This window comes from Pogona vitticeps, chromosome 15 (assembly GCF_051106095.1).
Source record: "Pogona vitticeps strain Pit_001003342236 chromosome 15, PviZW2.1, whole genome shotgun sequence".
NCBI lineage: Eukaryota > Metazoa > Chordata > Lepidosauria > Squamata > Agamidae > Pogona > Pogona vitticeps.
In genome coordinates, this window is record NC_135797.1 from 1,965,937 (window position 1) to 1,984,857 (window position 18,921).

The 18,921-nt window shown below is 43.3% G+C and overlaps 1 protein-coding gene across 4 annotated transcripts; it reads right to left on the minus strand.

Annotated features, from left to right (window-relative positions):
• Positions 1-863: 863 nt before the first annotated feature.
• On the minus strand, positions 864-18,418 carry LOC110081495 (semaphorin-7A). 4 transcript variants are annotated; one of them, XM_020798220.3, is made up of 14 exons: positions 17,021-18,418; positions 13,601-13,740; positions 13,169-13,231; positions 12,527-12,622; positions 11,979-12,087; positions 11,064-11,162; positions 10,038-10,177; positions 8,946-9,121; positions 8,037-8,145; positions 7,081-7,285; positions 6,036-6,151; positions 5,606-5,778; positions 5,186-5,241; positions 864-4,373 (listed from the first exon to the last, which is right to left on the minus strand). In XM_020798220.3, the coding sequence occupies exons 1-14, from the start codon at positions 17,103-17,105 to the stop codon at positions 4,036-4,038; spliced, it is 1,905 nt and encodes a 634-aa protein (XP_020653879.3). In that variant the 5' UTR covers positions 17,106-18,418; the 3' UTR covers positions 864-4,035. The 4 variants fall into 4 exon arrangements, with proteins under 4 accessions (XP_020653879.3, XP_020653878.3, XP_078238338.1 ...); XM_020798219.3 differs by having other exon boundaries at positions 5,186-5,244; XM_078382212.1 differs by lacking the exon at positions 17,021-18,418 and adding an exon at positions 14,522-16,141.
• Positions 18,419-18,921: the final 503 nt, after the last annotated feature.

The window sequence follows — 18,921 nt, forward strand, 5'->3', positions numbered from 1 at the left end:
AGGGGAGAGCAGAACAGAAGAGTTTAGGAAAGCTTTTTTTTTCTTTTAAATTTACAGTTATAGGCCACTTCACTTCAAACTGAGCAACCCGTTTCTTCCTTGCTATGGTGCTACTATTTGAAAGTTCATGGCAACCTGAAGAATGAGAAGTTTCACATGTTTTTATAATAAAACATAAGCTCTGACCAAACATGGATCTTCTTGACACATAATATTCCTCAACAAATAGCTGAGACTTGGAGCGGTGGATGTGAACAATTAAAGCTTTCTCTTCAATGCAATTATTTGCTAAATTTAAAAATATAGATATTATTATTGTGAGTCCCCTATGGGGAGAAAGGCAGCAAATAAAATAAATATATTAGGCAAAGGCAAATTATTGGGCAAATTTCAAAGAGGCAACAATGTTACGTGTGCTGTGTTTCAGTATGTATCTGTATAAGAAAAAGACAAGAAATATACACACTCAATGTGTTTGAGGAAATGGATTATAATCCACAAAAGCTCACACTCAAACAAATCAGTTCTTCTTCAAAGGTGCCACACTACTGTTGGGATCATTTCTTAATTTTTTATTTGTTTTGGTTTTTTTCTACATCAGTTTAAAAAAACAGCAACACCCTGTCCTTTTAGGTAGACAATGTGCTAAAGGTTTTCCTCAAGATATCTATCCAGTGTTTCGCGAGAATCAGAGTCTAAACTGCAACTGATCTTTCTCTTAAAAGAAAGGTTAAAATTCTCAGGATAAAGGCCAGTAATAACTTATTTTGTGCTCATGCAACACTATTGCAGAACTGAATACCTCTGAGCTGAATCTTTGAAACGAGAAAAGACAGTCACATACACAGCTGACAGGACACATCTTGTTTAGTGTTCAGTCATTTTTATTTCAGTGTACTTTTATTTCTCCCCTTCCTTATCACATTTTAAAGGGTTTTTACCCCCCTGCTCTTCAGGTGGTTGCAAAGAGAGCTGGAGATGTCAGCACAGAGCAGCATTTTCAATACACAGCAGAGCAAAACCTGGACCATGGAAGGACAATGTGCTGGGAATAGATAATAAATCATCCTCCACAGCTTCTTAGTTATGGAGCCCTATAAAACGGCAGCACGGCTGCTTACATATCTCCAAATAGTTGCAGGCACTTTACTACATTCTACAAACAGCACAACATCTTATTTTCCATAATTACTGGAGATTCATTCCGAAGCCCAATAGGCTTAATTGAACCGCACTTAAGTGGATTGATGCTCTTGCTTTATATTTGTCTGTGAGCAAGAGATTCTCTGGTTTTAAAAAGGGAGGGTGTTCATTACATTTTTTCTTTTGCATGGAAATTTGTACTTCTTTACCAATAGTGCATACATACAGATCCAAAACTGAAGCCTTATAGACAAGATCAAGCATCCATGTGTTTCCATGGAAAATAAGGCTCCCTCACCCCAGGATGGCTGATAGAACCATAATGTTTTTCGAAACTGTATGAGAAAGGATAGTGAATATGGTTAAATCCCATCCTTCTCCAAGTAGAGATTGCAACTAATTTATGGGAGAGAATCTGCATTCTCATTGATTCATATCAGAAACTCCTTCAGGGTGCATTGGTTTGGGATAAAATGGGTTGTTCCAAAGCAAGCATACCCGCTGAGGAATAAAATTCATTGAATTTCAACTGGATTTATTTCCTAGCTAACAATGCATGCAATTGCAGCTTCAGTCTAGGTAAGACTGCAGTCTTAATGGCCTTGTGTTTACATAGTCCCTGAGTTGCATTCAGCTAAGATTAAATCTGCCACTCAATTTCCTCTCAAAAACTAAATCAGAGACTCCTCCCTTTTTTCAAATAAATCCCATACACAAATAAACAACAACAAAATCCTTAAGTCATATTCATATGAAGAGAGAAAATGCCTTTTTCATTGAAGATCAGAAAGAGGCACTAGCAAGAAAGGGGAAGGAATGAAGACATTCAGAGTTGGAGTTTTATAGAGGTGAATCCTCTTTGATCAATGCAGGATCATCAATCCAGGATACGTATTTCCAACTCACAAACCTACAGCTTCTGCTTAAATATCTCCACCAAAGGCCAGCTTGTGACATCATCAAAAATGTCCATTCAACTGTTAAACTCCTTTTACTGTTTAGACATTTCTCCTAATATTTACCTAAGAGGGAGCGGGTGACTTCAGTCAGGGAGTGAATTTTCTCCTGTTTTGGAGCTATCCAGGGTCCTGAACCCTGTGGAACAACAGGCAACAGATCTGCCTGCAAGCTTCAGTTCTGTCTTCCCCTCGTCTTCCTTTCTTCCAACTAAAACCCCATTATTTCTTTCAGTCATTCCTTACAAGACTTGGCTTCCACATCCTCTCATGACCTTCATCACCTTCTTCTGGGCCAGATTGTTAATGTTCTCAAAACTTAGTAGGTACTCTCTAACCAGGACAAAGAGAGAACATCAAAAAAAGAGAGCCATTTCATCCAGTAGTCTACCCACAATGCTTTTAAGATTTCCATTAGAGACATACTTTCCTTTTTGGCAGCCACACAACATTCCCTGGATGATCTTTAGCTCAAGATCCATGAAAACATCAAGAATGTACAGTAAAATGGAAAGTCTGAGCCTAGGTAGCTCCGAAAGCAGAAAGAACCACTTGTACAGCTGTTATGTACACAAGAAAAGCCCATAGTTGTCAAGGCAGGCAACATCAATAATGACGAGTAGGAGAAAAAACTAATGGTGTACCTATACAGCACCCTTCACTACCTTTTCTTCACATTCACTTAGCCATGGACTACCTTAAATTTTGGAAAGGGCATCCATTCTTTTGCTGTCTGTGTATCATTCCAGCTATTCTGTCCAATAACTTGTAAAAATGGTGATGGAAAAGCCCCTAAAATTCCTTTGGTCTTTCTCAGTTCAAACATATGCATCCTTGTTTAACACCATCTAGATACAAGCTTTGGCCCTTTTGCGCAGTACAGTAAAATGATAGGGTCACCCATTGTTTATTAGGTACCACAACCCTTCTTTTATTGACCAGGGTCTAGCCACAAACCATGTTTATGGTGTTTGGGTTTTTTTTTTTTTTGCAACCTTTCTTGTTGGTCTTCCTGAGGATCTTGCTCCCACTTTAGAATAAAATGTGTTGATTGCATGCTTCTTTAGACTATAATGTTATACAGGCTGGGTCTTTACACACAGAGACAATTTAGCTGTTTGGAATGAAAAATCTGGATTAATTGGCACTAGCATAGGACAGCAAAGAGTTGAACTCACAGAAGGTGGCTTACATTCTGGTGAATGTGGGCTGCCATTTTGGCAGCTAGCTTATGAAATAAGGCAGAATTGACCAAATTTTCCTCCAAGAAAACAGCACAGGACCTAAAACAATTTTGCTGCGAAACCCAACTTCTTCACAGTTGGTCAGGATCCATTATCAGCCTTGTCCCTGCTAGCAGTAAAGAGTTTGCCCTAAGCAGCACATGCAATGAAGCTTTGGGATGTTACATTAACAGGGTCCAAAACAGACACTCAACATTTCATGTGTGAAGCGAATTTCTTTCACAATTGGAAACACTTTGTTTTTCAAAACTGTGGGTAAACTGAATTGGAGAGAGTCACTAGGAAACAAAATTCTTTCAGGGGATTAGGTTGAGCTTCGGTTTTGCCTAGAATAATTCTGCAGGCTGTTCCTTCACTCCTCTAAAGCACCCCTGTGATGAAATAAGAAATTGTTATCCTTAGGCTTCTTTGATTCTGCTGTAACTTTGCAGACTTCCCTTGAGAAGTCATTTTGGAAGTGAGAAGGAGGATCTATGTTCAAGGCAGACCTGGACAGAAGACAGTTGATGAGTGAACTTCCAGACATGAGTGCTACACAAGGAACTGATTTGTTGAGCCAACTGTGATTGGTCCAATATGCAGACGTAAAAGGATTTTGTAGATGCAACCACACTTATTTGGAATCAAATCTTTGAAAACAAAAGCATTGAGTTGGCAGTGTGACAAGATCTGTTCCTCTCCACCCGTCCGATCTATAGCAAGAGAATAGTTATGGTGAGGAACAAGATGCCTGTTGCCACCACAACCAAGGAGACCTCTGAGATCTTTCCGCCATTGAGTGTGACTTTGAAAGCTGTAATCTCTTCCTGGTAGCCTTCTTCTTTGGCCGTGCATCTGAAAACACCTTGATCCATTGGTGTGCTCTCCCCAAAGCGAAGAGTGCAGGATTGCTCATCCATGGAACAGGGGTACGTCTTGTCATCCTTTACCCATGTGTAGATGGCATGGTGAGACCGTAGAGGACATGGCAAGTAGATATAGCTAGTGGGATCCACACTCACTTTCTTGAGGGCCTCCTGGACTAATTTTTCTTCCATGTTAACAATTGAAAAAGAGTCAAAGCAAAATGATAAGAGAGAGAAAACAGAATAATTTTTTTAAGGCAAGAAAAGACTCCAGTGTGATTTCTGGCTTAGTGCAAAATACTTTTAAAAATTTTTTGATGCTGAAAAGGGACCCCTTTTTTTTCCTGTCCAGGGAAGTATTCTCTGAAGGGTCATCAGCCTAGGGTCGGCTGAGGAAGACATCAGGGATGGGCATGTTTCTATATTAAATTTTGGAGTATTTTAGTTTAGTCGATGACTCTTAATTCACAATTGAAAAACTGGTCCCTGCATTTGTCTAAGTCATTTTGGAAAAATGGGTTTGAAAACTGATAACAAAGCATTAGAAATAAATACAGGTTTACAAATTTAATGCTTTCTACGGGATGTTATGTAATGCAAAAAAAAATATTGCAAACTGAAATGCAGATTGCCATAGGAACCTCCAGGCACAATGCATCCTGGGGAAACTTTCTTTGTACTAAAAAAAAAAGTAAACTGAGGCATTATTTTCAATGGATTTTGCTTCATAAACTGAAAATTACGTTAAACGAAGCATTCATAAAATGAGGTACCACCATAAATGAAAGGAACTGCTTGTTAAATACAAATCAAGCCTTGCTGGATCAGACCAAAGTTCTAGAACTTTCCATGTCAGTGTCGAGAGGAGGAATGCAACCAGGGGTCCCTTTCCAGAGGTTCTGTTGGTACATCCGTAGCACCATTTAGTGCCTCAGGCTGACTCCTGTTCAAGCCTTTTGTTCCCCATGCCAGTCAGTTCACTGCTGGAGGAGCCTACCTTCAGCAGCTTCACAAACATGGGTGGTGTTGGTAGAATCCAGGCTCTGAAGCAATCTGCTAAAGAAGAATGGGGAAATATCAAAATAGCCTTCTGAAACAGACTGAAACAATGCCCGGCTCAGCCTTCTGCCATGTTGACCTTTGGCACCCCAGATGTTTTGGATGGCAACACCCAGAATCCCCACCTTGCACTGCCAATGAAACAGGACTGTGGGAATAGTAGTCCAAAGCATCCTCAGAGCCAAAGGTTCACCGCTCCTGGATTACATCTTTCCCATAAAGGACTAAAATTAATAATGGCCAACAGTTTTAATTGTCCGCTGTCCAGTTTTTCCTCTTCAAATCAAACCCTCCCTGCCTCCCATCTCTTTGGCCTCTCTCTCGCCATCTTCCCACCCCTTTGGGTTCCCTGGCTGACCTGGCTGTGGAGTTTTTGCTTTGTGAGACGGCAGAACACTTCCTTTCCTCCACATCCCATCCGCAATACGGGTCTCGAGCCAGGACACATTTCCAACAGTTTTCGCTGTACTGCTCACAGTCGAACAGAGGAAGGCGTGTCACCTCGGCCCTGGTGCTCACGTACAAGTAACCCTGCAAGAGGGAAGATGAGTTAGAGCCTGAAAGGACAGGAAGAAAGCTCTCCTTTTGCTACCCCGTCAGGTGGAAGACAATATGGATCACATAGTAATTTCTTTTTGCTTTACAATTCGGAAAGCTCTCTGGTTGGACACAGAGAAGACATGTCTTTCTCCATATTGACCAGCATAACCTAGTCCCTTAATAACCTTATCCCTCTACTTAAGGGTGCTATTTACCCAAGTAAGCACCATGTTAATGCTGTCTCTTACTCTGGAGGAGTCCAGGATCATAGAGGAGATAGGCTCTTGTTCCTTGAAAGGGCTGATCTCAGCAATAATCACTGTCTGTTCTTTGCTCCGGAGTACCTTGTGGATCTTCCCCTTCGCTGCCGGAAGGAAAGAAGGAAAAACCGTTTTCAGAGAGCCAATATTTTTATCCTCAGCAGGCTGTGAGAATTGGAGGACTGTCTGGAAAGAGTTTACTGGACTAGACCGGGGTGGACACAAAGCCAGTCTCAATCTAAGTTGACCTAGATGGTTTTCAGGAGACCAGCAACTATTTCTGCTTGCCAACAGTTTACCAGCAGCAGCAACAAAACATCTCTCTGTCACCATCTAAAACGATGTTGCCGAAATGAAAAGAACTTGGGATAACCGAGAATGGACTTTTCATAAATGTGTGAATGTGGAAGGATGGTGAGCTCTGTTACTCTCCTTACCTAAAATAATGTTAAAAACAAAACTGAAAACCCTTTCTTTAGGTGAGTCAAACTTGATGATACTGCTATTACATAATTGGAAGCACAGCTGGCTTAACAACTGAAAGAGTTTTCTTTATCTTGCACATTTGCTTCAGGAAATCCACTGGTGAAGCATCTCTGATGCCCCCCACCCCAAATTCTGCTTAAAATCTCCAATGAGGGGGAGCCCACCGCCTTTCACTGTTAAGCAGCTCTTAATGACAAGACATTCCTCCTAACGTTTGAGCTGCAACCTCCTTTCTTGTAAGCTGAATCCACTAGTTTGGATCCTGCCCTCTGGTGCAACTGGAAACAAGCATGCTGCATCTTCTACATGACTGATCTCCAGGGATCTAAACAGGGAAAACACGTAACAGTGGGTCCCAACTTTGGGTCCCCAGATGTTCTTGGATGACAACTCGCAGAAATCCTGGCCAGCACAGCTAGCAGTGAAGGCTTCTGAAAATTGTAGTCCAAAAACATTTGGGGACCCAAGGTCGGGAACCACCATCTCACTCTTGACTCCTCCAGGCTAAAATCTTCTATCCTGGTCCTTCTTTCCATGTTCAGCTCACCTGTGCCAAGGAAGAGGACATCATACGACTCATTGCTGGCATCCTGGACCCTGTCCACCACGACACGGGTGTAAGTATCATTATTTCGGAGGATGTACAGGGGATGCTCCTCATCTGGATAGATGACAGTGTCTAATTCTGGGTGGTCCTTAATGAAAGTTAGTGTCTGTCTGGGCAAGACATGGTAGGAATCTGGTGAAACACACTGCAGCAAAGAAGGGAAAGGCAGACAAAGGGAAGTCAAGAAGCAATTTCAGAAATCAGTACTCCATATAAAAGCCATAATGCAAAAATGTATTTATTTTGCTTGATTTTTTTAAATTTAAAAAATGAAAGTAATGTTTGTAAGCTATTTTGGATGGCCAACATTCTCCCAAGCCTGTGTTCAGAGTCAACTGAAAACTGCAGTAAAATGCAAATTCAAGAATAGGCAATACATAATATACATACTTTTTTGGATCAAACGCCATTTCAGAGGGCTTGTACCAGTGTGAAGAACTTACCGTCCAAAAGTTCACGGCAAGATAGATTTTGCCAAGGAAGTTACTCTTTATTTAAATTCCAAAAATTCTTAGCAGGATGGATTTCACCAGGTGTGTCTTTCTTAGATGTAAGTTAGGAAAGATGCAGGAACAGTATGATTGATGTTTTAAAGTTACTGCAATAAGCTTCCCAGCAGTTAAAACAACCAATATTAAGATCTTGCTTAGGACGATATTAAGATCCAGACAAACAAGCCACACAAAAGTGAATCTTGAAGAGCTAGAGAAATCTGTTGTCATGGCTAGAAATAAAGACAATTTCCTGGAATAAGGAGGAAACCCCCATTCACTCCTAAACATCACAATACATAGGCCACATATTTACCAGGTCTTTTGCTGCCCTCTAACGCAGAGCACAGACACTCCAGACATACAGACCTATAGATCTGGGGAAGGGTTTCAGATGGAACTTACTGTGCCAGGTCTGGGTATAGGAATGGAGCCAGTGGCACCCTTGAAGGTTGAGGTCTTAAAAATGGAGCTAATTCGGTCCATCGAATATGAGCAAACAGCCGAAGAGCCCCTTGGTGGAAAAACACACAAAATAGCCCTATTAACAGAACTGCAAGGTGTAGGGAGTAAGCAAAGGATGATCAGAGAAAAACTGAACATTCCCTGGATGTCCTGACGTGATCACACAGGGGACGTGGGAGACACTCTTCTCCGTGGCTGGTTCTCGACTCTGGAACTCCCTCCCACAAGAACCTAGACTGGCCCCATCTTTGTTGTCCTTCCCAAGCAGGTAAAGACCTTTCTCTCTGGGTAAGCCTTCCCTCAATGACTGGCTGCCGAGTGGGGTTTTTTAAATTGATTCTTGTACCTTCCTGCATTGTATGTGTTTTTGGTGTTGCTGATGTTTTTTTGGTATTGTATTCATCAATATTTTTAGTATTGTATGCTCATGGTTACTAATCTTAAATACTATCTTTTTAGTGTTGTTGTTAGCTGCCTTGGGTCCTTTCAAAGGAGAAAGGCGGGTTAAAAATATTTGAAATAAATAAAATACAGCGAAGGCCTGAAGTTAGATGAGGCTACAGTTTCAGGACCAAGGATAGCTTCCCACAGCGATCTATAAATTCTCCTTAAACAGTGGATCTCAATCTTTCATATATTATATATCCCACCCTAAATTGGTCGAAATACTCGGATCCACCATGGAAGAAGCAAAACTCCTAACTCCCTCAACCCAAGATATTTGTATTTTTAGAGGTGTTCTGGCAGGGCACAGACCGGGAATCTGTGTTAGGGAAATGGGACATCCCACGGACCGGAGGGCTTACGTCCCGGCTCTTTCAAGTGTTCCACGTCCCAGGTGCCACTCACCAAGTGCTGGAGAAGACACCATAAAGCACTGCCTTGTCCTTCCCATCCTTGGTGAAAACAAAGGCGTCCCGGAGGTGGTGGAAACGCAAAGGCTCATGGGGGTGTCCACACACCAGCCGGGCCTTGAGGAATGTGCTCCAGGAGTCTGTCAAGATGGGCTTCCCACCCATGTCCACCTGGAATGACAGAAGGCCACATAGTAGGGAGGCAAGAAGGAGCTGGAGATTCAGATCTGTTTGTTTCCAAGTTTCTAGTGCAGCATTTTCCATGGCTTGTGGAGGGGTATTTTTCAGTGGAGAGGTCTGGATTTGAACCTGGGGCTTTCTGAACACACAAAATGACCTTGGACCAAGTCTGCTCCAAGGGTGGGCAGCATGCAGCCCAAATATGTTTGGACTACAATGTCTATCATTCCTCACCAGGACAGTCAATGGTGAGAAGGGATGGAAGATGAAACTCAGCAACCTCTGAGGGATCACAACATGCCTAGAAACAGTTCTTCTTGGTGTTAGGTAAAGAGAGGAGTCTTTTGCCCTCCCATCCCTGATGTTACTTGATCCTTTTTTAGCTGGGAATGAAACCCAAGGCTCTCTGCTTTCCAAGCAGCTGCTCTGCCTCTTAGTTGTTGTTCTGCCCAGTTTTCTGCTTCCTTGGTTGACCTCCCCTCAACCTGTCCAGATCTTCCTACATCCTTCTTAAAAAAAACAAAACAAAACAAAAAAAACCCAGAACTTGAGACATGAGCCTTGTGGTGTGGTGGTTAAACTGCAGTCCTGCAGGCAAGACTCTGCTCACCACCTGAGTTTGATCCCAACCATCTCAGGTAGCCAGATCAAGGTTGATTCAGCCTGCCATCCTTCCGAGGTCAGTAAACTGAGTATACCTTTTGCAGGGGGAAGGGCAATGTATGGCCTGAATAATTTTTTTTTAAAAACCACATTAGCTATCTCAGGTTCAACTTGTGATTGGCTACAACCCTGAGATCATTTCCCACAAATCCGAATGATACAGGAAATGCCCCACTGCCCCTCCAGGCCACTTCCTGTTGCCTGGAAACCACCTCCCCACATCTCTCTCTGTCTTTCTCCATACCTTGCAGACACGTCCCAGCTGAGCTCTGTAAGGCTCCTCATCTAGCCCAGCCGTCTGATTGACTTCGTTGTAGAAAAAGAAAATTTCGTCCAGGCTCGGATTCTTCTCAGCAAGGGCAGCTGCCCCGACAAACTCTGCATCTGGGGTGGAAGCAAACTCAAGGTAAAACATCCGGTAAAATGATGCAGTCTTAGAACAACAGATACCACGTCCTGTTTCACACATAAGAAAGTTCTTGTTGCGAGGTAGACTAGTCCTGCACATGGAAGATCCAACATCATTGGGATGACTACTGATGCCAAGAGACCTTTTTCAATAATGAATTTATCTAAGCCTTGTTTTCTAGATGAGACCGAAGGTTCATTTTCACACAGACACCAACTCAGTGCTTCTGGAACAGACATTACAACATTGACTGCTTCATTTTCCAGGCTCTTTCCCTATGGCCCAGTGGTTCCCAACCTTGAGTAATCCAGATGTTCTTGGACAAGAACTCCCGGGGATCCTGGCCAGCATAGCTAGTGGTGAAGGCTTCTGGGAGTTGTAGTTCAAGAACGTCTGGGCACCCACGCTTGGGAACACCGTTGTAACCCTTAGAATGGAACTTACCATTTCCCCAGGCAGTATTATTATTATTTTAAATATTTTTACCCCACCTTTCTCCCCACCTTTCTACATCATTAAAAAGATGATCTTTAAAAGCTAAAAACAGTAAGGTTACTGAGCTGGGAATGCTTTTATTGCGTCACTCCTCCTATAAATAATTATTTAATTAAAGCCCTCAATTTGCATTTTTAGTTTGGAAATTTTAAGAAAAGTTTCTCGTCCTTGTTAAGTTATGAATAACAAGGACTAGACTCTAACCTTCTTAATTATACGCTGGAATCCTAAATGCCAAAATCTACAGGTAGAAGGGAAAACAAAGGAACAAAACGAATACAACTGAACAAAATGAGACTTTTAAATATCATGATACAAATATTCTACTTTGAGATAACTGGATCAAGAATTAAGAATACTTCTTACTGCCCAGCCAGCTGTCTTCCGTCTTAATCCCCTTTTTCGTTCCATAGCTTCTATGGATACTGCTTTTGTTTCCAGACAATGCAGAATAAAGGCTGCCTTCTAGAATTTTAATAACAGACAACAAAAAAGAAGAAGAAACATAACAATACTTTTCTTCCAAAAGTGTGAGCATTAAAGCATGCAATGGAACACATCTACTTTTAATTCTTTCTTCCGGACCTGTCATGCTTTTCATCTTCCTTGAAAATCTAACAGTGGAGACTAGATTTATTGCTTTCACGACTCACCTAAATGAAACGCAATCCGGGACCATAAAAAGTGAGGTTCACAGAAATGCTTCGGAAAGAGGTGAATGGTGCTTCTGTCCCCGTGGGATGGGTGAATGCAATCTAGATTTTCCTCCAGACTTTTGAAGGCATTATCCAAGGTGCTGATTCCACCCCCCCCTCATAAGTTTCAGCAACTTGGGCAGCATCCAAAATAGAACCCAGAACAAATTCATTGTGTCATTGGAAACCGAGCTGTAAGCTTGCCGTGAACGACAGCAGTTGTGTTTATGACACTCAGTTAGGGCTAGAGTTGGCCGTGGAGATAAAGAAATGGCAAGAGAGCAGTGGGACTTTATCTGTTGAAGCACAGACTATTATGGAACTGAAAGGGACCTCTCCAAAAGACGTTAGAGTCAACAACTCAATTGGATAGTTTTCTCTGAGCCTTTTGGAGGAAGCAAAAAATAGGGGGGGGCAGAAAGAACTCAGGAAGAAGGAAAGCATCTTGATTTAATTTAGAATGGATTTGGCTTTTAGAGGGAGTAAATAAAGGGTTCAACCTGAAAGCATCCGTTCCACTTTGGAAACAAGATCAGTACATTCAGAAGCCAGGGCTCTGGAGAGGATAAATTTCCTAATGCCTTACCTACTGCGATAGCCACGGCATTTTGGGAGTCCAATGCAGGAACAATGTTTTCTCCCAAGAGGGTTATAACTTGGCCTTCGTTTTTCTTTTCCCAAGTTGTGGTGTTGATCTTGGAGAGAAGGCAAACAAAAATAGGTTGACGCCTTTTAGCCACTCAGGGGGCCCCTTCTCTTTCCTGTTTCTGTGGCCTCCTGCTATTTTGTTCCTTTGACTTTCAAGAGAGGCCCTCTCTTCCTGCCTCCCCATCCTCCATATTTCCACACACATATTTCCCATTAATGGATCAAGGATGATGGCCCTTACAGTTTACATAGAATCACAACCTATGTGTCTTCTTTTTCTCTCCTGGAAAGTTGAGATAGCAATCCTAAACTCACTTATCAGGGCCTAGGTGCATGGAGGGCAATGATACTGGCTTCTGAGTTACACATTAAGAAGACTGGTCCAGTAAAGAGAGAGAGAGAGAGAGAGAGAGAGAGAGAGAGAGAGAGAGAGAGAGAAGGGGCATTCTTTCATTTCTGTCATGAATCACCCAACTGTATGCTCACCAGAAACCAACACTTCGGGGCACCTGCGTTGGTCCCGCAGACCAAGATTTTCTTATCCCACTTCTCAATCACTCGGATTAAATTGTCACAGTTGACCTGGTCAAGGAAGCACATCAGTAGTTAGAGAGCAGGAAGTGGCCAGCACTGCAGAACTTACTTTTTTTCAACTGTATTCCATTACATTTAAAGTTCTAGACCCCACCAAATTAGTTACTACTGCAGCTGCATTTCCCCCCCAAAAAGCAACTCCATTTATCCAAAGTAGAGCTTGGAGGTAACTAGTTCCATAGTTACCTGTAACCTTATTTTGGATAACAATGTTGTAAGTAAGGTATCTTTCAAAAACCATGCAACAAGAATTTGCTTACAGCCATCCTGACAGCAAATTTTTTTCAAATTTCAAACCATTCTCTTACCAATCCTCAACGTTAATGTTTTGTGTGACACCAGGATTGGGCACTACAAGAAACTGGAGATGATTTCCCTGAATTTTTCTGTTTTGCTAGTAAGAACCTGTTAACAATGCTTAAGTTAGTGTATTGTTATTACAAATGGCGCAGTAGTAACAATAACCTAGTTACAAGTAATGCAATTAGTTCCTTTTCAAAATCAGTGCCTACACCTAGTTCCATTTCTTCTTACCTCTCTTGATGCATTTTTCCTTTGGCAGTCTTTCTCTGCCTTCTCCTCAGCTTTCAGGGTGATCTGGGAAAAAATAATAATAATCTGGAGCAAGCAGAGACACGAAAAGAGATAGATTCTGGGAAAGTTGGTACCATAGCTGCATCCCCACCATCACAAGGGTAGTAAGCTCTTGATTTGAAAACATGACCCTTTTCTCTTAGATTGCGAGGGAGAAAGCTTTGATTGTTGCATTTTGGTTGATTGTCGCATTTTGGTTGAGGTTGGGGTTTGGGGAATCCAGAAGGTAATGGGTATGGGTTTTTTTCAATCCGTGGGGAAGACAGAGGGCTGTTCTCAATGTCAGTTTCCAGGGGCAGCTGCCTCCCCCAGCCCACTGGTAGGACCAGCTCCATATCTAGGCTTCCCACGACTTTGCCCCTTGTCCCTTACGTTCTGTTGGGTGATCTCCGAGTCTGTAAAAGTCAGGACCCACAGCATCCCTCGGCCTCCGATTAACACCTGTCTGGAGTCGACATCGTAGAACACAGCTTTCGGACTCTCCGTCTCGGGAAAAGCAGACCACAGAGCATCTGAAAAAAGACGGGCTAAAATGCATAAAATCATATCCACCCAAGAAGCACTGAGAGCGAACACAGCATTGTGAAAATGAAAATAGAAGAAGGGGTTGCATATATTTACGGATCCAACCCAATCAAGTTGGTTGACTGAACTGCCTCCAAAAACTGGGACCCAAGACAGTGAGATTAAGAACGGAGGGGTGGGAAATCTACCAGCGCAAATGTCCAATCTTTTCCACATCTTAAACGTCTGTACCACTCCTGAATTAGCTGGCAAAATTCTGGTTACAAAGGTCCACTAGAAATTTCATAGACATTTATGTGAGATTCCCTAATATATGCATTTATTAATATTATTGTTTAATATTATTATTTTTTGGTGCACAGGTTTCCTGAATCTATGTAATTATGCAACCTGTTCTCCTCTCTGTGTGACCAATTTCTTTCTCTAATCAGAGCTCAGAAACATTACCACTGTGGACTGTCATTCCCAGAATTCACCCACCCACCCAGGAAAGCAATGTTTCCAAAGCTCTGCTCCTTACATATCCATTTAGGGGCACATTCCCCCCCCCATTCACAATTGCACACCTGCTACACACACACATTTACTGAGTTCCAACCAGCGAGCTACACAGTGGAATAAGAGAGAGAGAGAACCTTTCTCTGTTGCTATAGCAATGCCAGCACATTCGTTACCCCCACCCCTGTCCTCCTCTCTTAATTAGCGTATGCCAGTTGCACAAACCATGTGCATTTCAGCACAACGAAGATGAGCGCATGTCTGCCTCACCATTGCACGGATCTGGGGCGCTGTGTTTCCTCCGCCTCATTTCAGAACTAGCATCTCTGTTTTATCTGCAATGCAGAGGGTACTGAGATAAGACTCCGATCTGTTCTCTATTATCTCATCCTCCATTTCCTGGCCACAGAAGATCGCTTACTTTCTGAGATTAGGGTGGGTGGGCTGGAAAGCTGGCACGATGCCAGTCCATCTCTTCATTTTTCAGACTGGCATGGCCTATTATATAGCCTATAGGAAAACAAGGTTGGGTTCTCCCCCCCCCCCCCCCGGATTACTTCTTGGTCTGCGACATGGGTCTGATTCAGTGGCACCACTGGCAGAAGGCAGAGAGTTGAACACTTGGGCCACAGAAGCAGAACGAGAAATACAGATTGGTACAGCTGATCATTCAATATTGGAACCAATGGGAGAAGATGTCAGAGAATAACTTATCAGCTGGAGAACCTGACAGAGCAGCTGTAGCAGAGCCCTGTGCTTTAGACCAGACTTGCCACATCCGAAGTCAAATTCTTTGTGATGAGGTCTATTCTCTGGAAGGAGTGGAATCACAAAGATGAAGAAGAGGCTGATGGACAGACAGGGTGGAGCATCGTTCCTCTAAGGCTGACCATGTGCTCCACTGAAAAATACTCTGACAAGTACAGTACAATGTTTTGATTTCCTTTGAAAAGAGAGAGAGAGAGATTGAGGAAAGACCCACAAGACTCTCCGAGATTTTGGTTAAAACAGAAATCAGTGGAAATTCACTGAATCTCCATTCCTCCATTTTTTCCAGGAATAAAGAGCTGATGGATGTTTTCGTCCCACTAAATCAAAAGATCATTATGCCACAGGGACCAGACTTGGCATTCGCGTGGGGTGCCCGGCTCCCTGCATTATAACAAACTAATGTTTGGCACAGAAGACTCTTCATCTCTCTTAGCTTGCAATCTAATACCCAGACGAGGTGCAGAAAGAGGCAGGATGATTTATTTCCAGCCCATAGACAGAGCAGAGCTTAAAACATGGGATAAAACTGTTCCTCTTTTAACAATTACAAGCCCATTTGTTCTCCCTCCACCTGCAGGCCCCTGGTGTGGAGCATCCCATGAGCATGTCCAGAGTGACATTTTTCTCTCCATCAGAGATGACCAGGTGCCTCAAAGGCATTGAATGCAGGAGTGTGTGTGTGGGAGAGAGACTTTTTGGTAAGCCTTGCCACTCCCTAGTCTAGAAAAGGAAAACTATACAAGCCACCATTTCCCTCCCCTTCAAACCTCTCTTCCCCCCCCTCTCTCTTAAGTGAAATCACAAGACCACAAATTCTAAATGCTGTTTCAAGAGCTTCTTAGGTGGGGGAAAATGGAAAGCCTTAGAAAATGCCCCACCCTGTCCATACCTCTGTCCATCCTCTCCTCCACTATACTAGCTCTCTTTCGCTCCCTCCTATGCACAAACACATGCTTCAGATCACCCAATCCCTTTGCACGGGGCACTTTTCCCAGCAGCACGCAGCTTGGCTCACTTACTTAGAGCCAGCTGCAGGGATTGGCTGCATGGAGCCCGGCTCGCCATTTACATGACTCTCAAAAATGGAAGATTTCGGGGTTCAGAGGCTGCTCAGAAACAGTTTTCATGGAGACGACTTAGTGACTGGACAGAAAAGAAAGCCTGGCTCCTTGCCATCTTTTGAGCGACGGGTCGTATTAAAGAGACAATTTTCCTTGAAATTGTGGGTGTTTGTGTGTGTATGCAAAATCCCTGCATAGTGTCTAACCGAGGGAGACCCTCACCTGAACTTTCTGGATGCTGTGGTTTGCAAACAGCCAGCAAGGGAGAAAAAAACTTGAGTTTTATCCTAATATATCCTTTGCAAATGGGCTATCATTTTAAACACTTTTCTTGTCGCAACACAACATCCTCCGTATCCTACGCAGCACCTCCGATGCAGTATGAAAAGGGGGTTATGGATGAAACATGAACTACATCCCACTAACAGGAGGGGAGGCAGATGCCTCCTGCTGAAGGTGGAAAGATTCTGCCGGAGCATTAAAACACCATGTAAACATAGGAAGTATTCTGAATTCCAGATTTCTAAATAATTCCTCCCTGGATATAGAATTGGGATAGGCATTTGAAAAAGCCATTCCCCTGTTCTCTCCCTCCTTCCATCTCTCTCTGTCCATCTCTTCTCTCCCTTCTTTTCCCCTCTTCTGCAAAAGGTTTTCTAAACTATTATTTATTTATTTAGTTTGTTTATTTAAAATATCCCTACCCCACCTTTCTCCTTAAAAGGCAGCTAAAACTAACAACACATATGCACAGTACTGATACCTTTTAAAAGCCAGACCAGTGTTTCTGATGATAGAATATTATTCTTTTTTCAAACAATTTTTAAGCATGGTGTTTTTTAAAAAATTAAGTACTGATGGATCCAGTGTGTTCATTCTGGCTAAACAGGTGCAGAAAACTCTGGAGAAGATGGATAGATCAAGGTACAAGGCTCACCTTTTGGGACCAGCTTCAGGCGGGGGATCTTCTGGGACGACACCAGGCCCAGGAGCCAAAAGAGGCAGAAAGGGAGAGGTCTCATTTTTCTCCCGGCAGAAAGTCTTCGAAGGATGAAGCTGCTGCAGAAAATACCTCAGAAGGAAAGCTTTTTTCCCTCCTCCTTCTGGCTCCGGTAAGATCTGCCGCCTCTCTTTTCTCCCCTCTGCCTCCCTCTGTTTTCTAATTTATAGCCCCTTGGAAAAAAAAATCCAGCCAAAAGCAGACGTCAGCATAACTTCCTCAGGGGGAGGAAAAACACATCCAGGCTGGATGGGAGAGCTGGGGCAGTTTCAAAAGCAAGCGATCTGCAGAGTGAAGTTGACTGGTGGGAGGGAGAAAAAAGCACAACAAATCTCTCTCTGATGTTACATATATTTCCCCACATCAGGGATACTTTGCTGCTTGGTTATCGGTCTCTTGACGTTTAGATCCAGGCAGGGCAGAAGTGACCTCTTGTCTCCCCAGTGTGGTCTCACAACAGCCCTGAGAGGTAGATCAAGAGGGAAAGAGAACCAGCCCAAATGCTGGCTGGCAAGTTTCTTCGCTCAGTAGAAAGGGCAGGTTCGATCTCCCCAGTCCCAACCATTTCCCACTTTGGGTCCCCAGATGTTCTGGGACTAAAATTCCCAGAAACCACTGGCTGGTCTGGTCTGGATTTCTGGGAGTTGCAGTCCAAGAACATCTGGGGACTCAGGGTGGGGAAGCGCTGCTCTAACCACTATGCCACACTATCGCCTCCCGTTTTGCTTCTCCGAGGCTTAGACTGGCACCATGTCCAGGCGATTGAAAGGAAGAGGGAACAGTGGGTATGAGACATGTGGCCGTACCAGGCCTGGACTCATCCACAGACCGCTGCACTGAAATCTGTGGCAACTCGATCTTAATCTTAGAATGGCAGAGCTAGAAGGGATCCTATAGATCATCAAGTCCAACCACTGTCAAGGAGGCCCAGTAGGGGAGTTCAAACTCCCAACCTCTGGCTCCGCAGCCAGAAATCTAAACCCCTGAGCTATGTGGATAGGAAGCTGATAGCAGGCATTAGTGCTCTCCAGTTGTTAAGACCTATATAGTGGTACACTGCTCCTGAACACAGAGGCTCTAAATTAAAACACCATGTTTTGCACATACGAGACCAAATATCCGTCTTTGTCCAGATGTTGGTGGATTGCAGCTTCATCATCCCTCACCCCAGGCTGCGATGTTTCCGGCTGGTTGACAACATCTGGAAAGCCACATGTTCCTCCTACTCTAGGATCTGGTCCAGCACCCTAAACCCAGACACAGTCCACTTATATGGCAACCATCTTTCTCAGTCCATCCTGCCGCACCCAAACCCTTCCCCCATTTCCCGGCTCTGACTGCAGGGGAGGGTTCAATCCTGCTAAGATGCAGGGTGGCCATAGCACAAAACATTTCTTGGAGTGGCCCGCCCTCTCTTGGTCTTTCCGGAGCACTGCAGCTCCCTGGAATTAAAACCGTCTCCTGGACAGAAGTAGAATTGAAATAATTCAACCCTATTCTCACACATGCTTAATTTATAAGGGGAACAATCCAGGCAGTGGGTGGGTGGATAGGTGGGTGATGCAGTGCTAGAACAGGACCTCTGCTCTACTGTTTTCCAGATTAAAATACTCCAGAAAATGTGTTAAAAGGGATATCTCTCACTCAGGTTGTTGGGATTCGCTTTCAAACTGTTCTCTAATTATCCTATCTGCAGCCAAGTTTTTATTCAGCATCATCTAGCTTTCTGAATCCCTGCCCAGTGCATCAGCCCAGGTTAGAGTTCCCGGTTAAATACACTTGGCTTAATCCCACCCCCCACAAAAACCAGTACTGGATCTATTTCTAGAACATGCCGT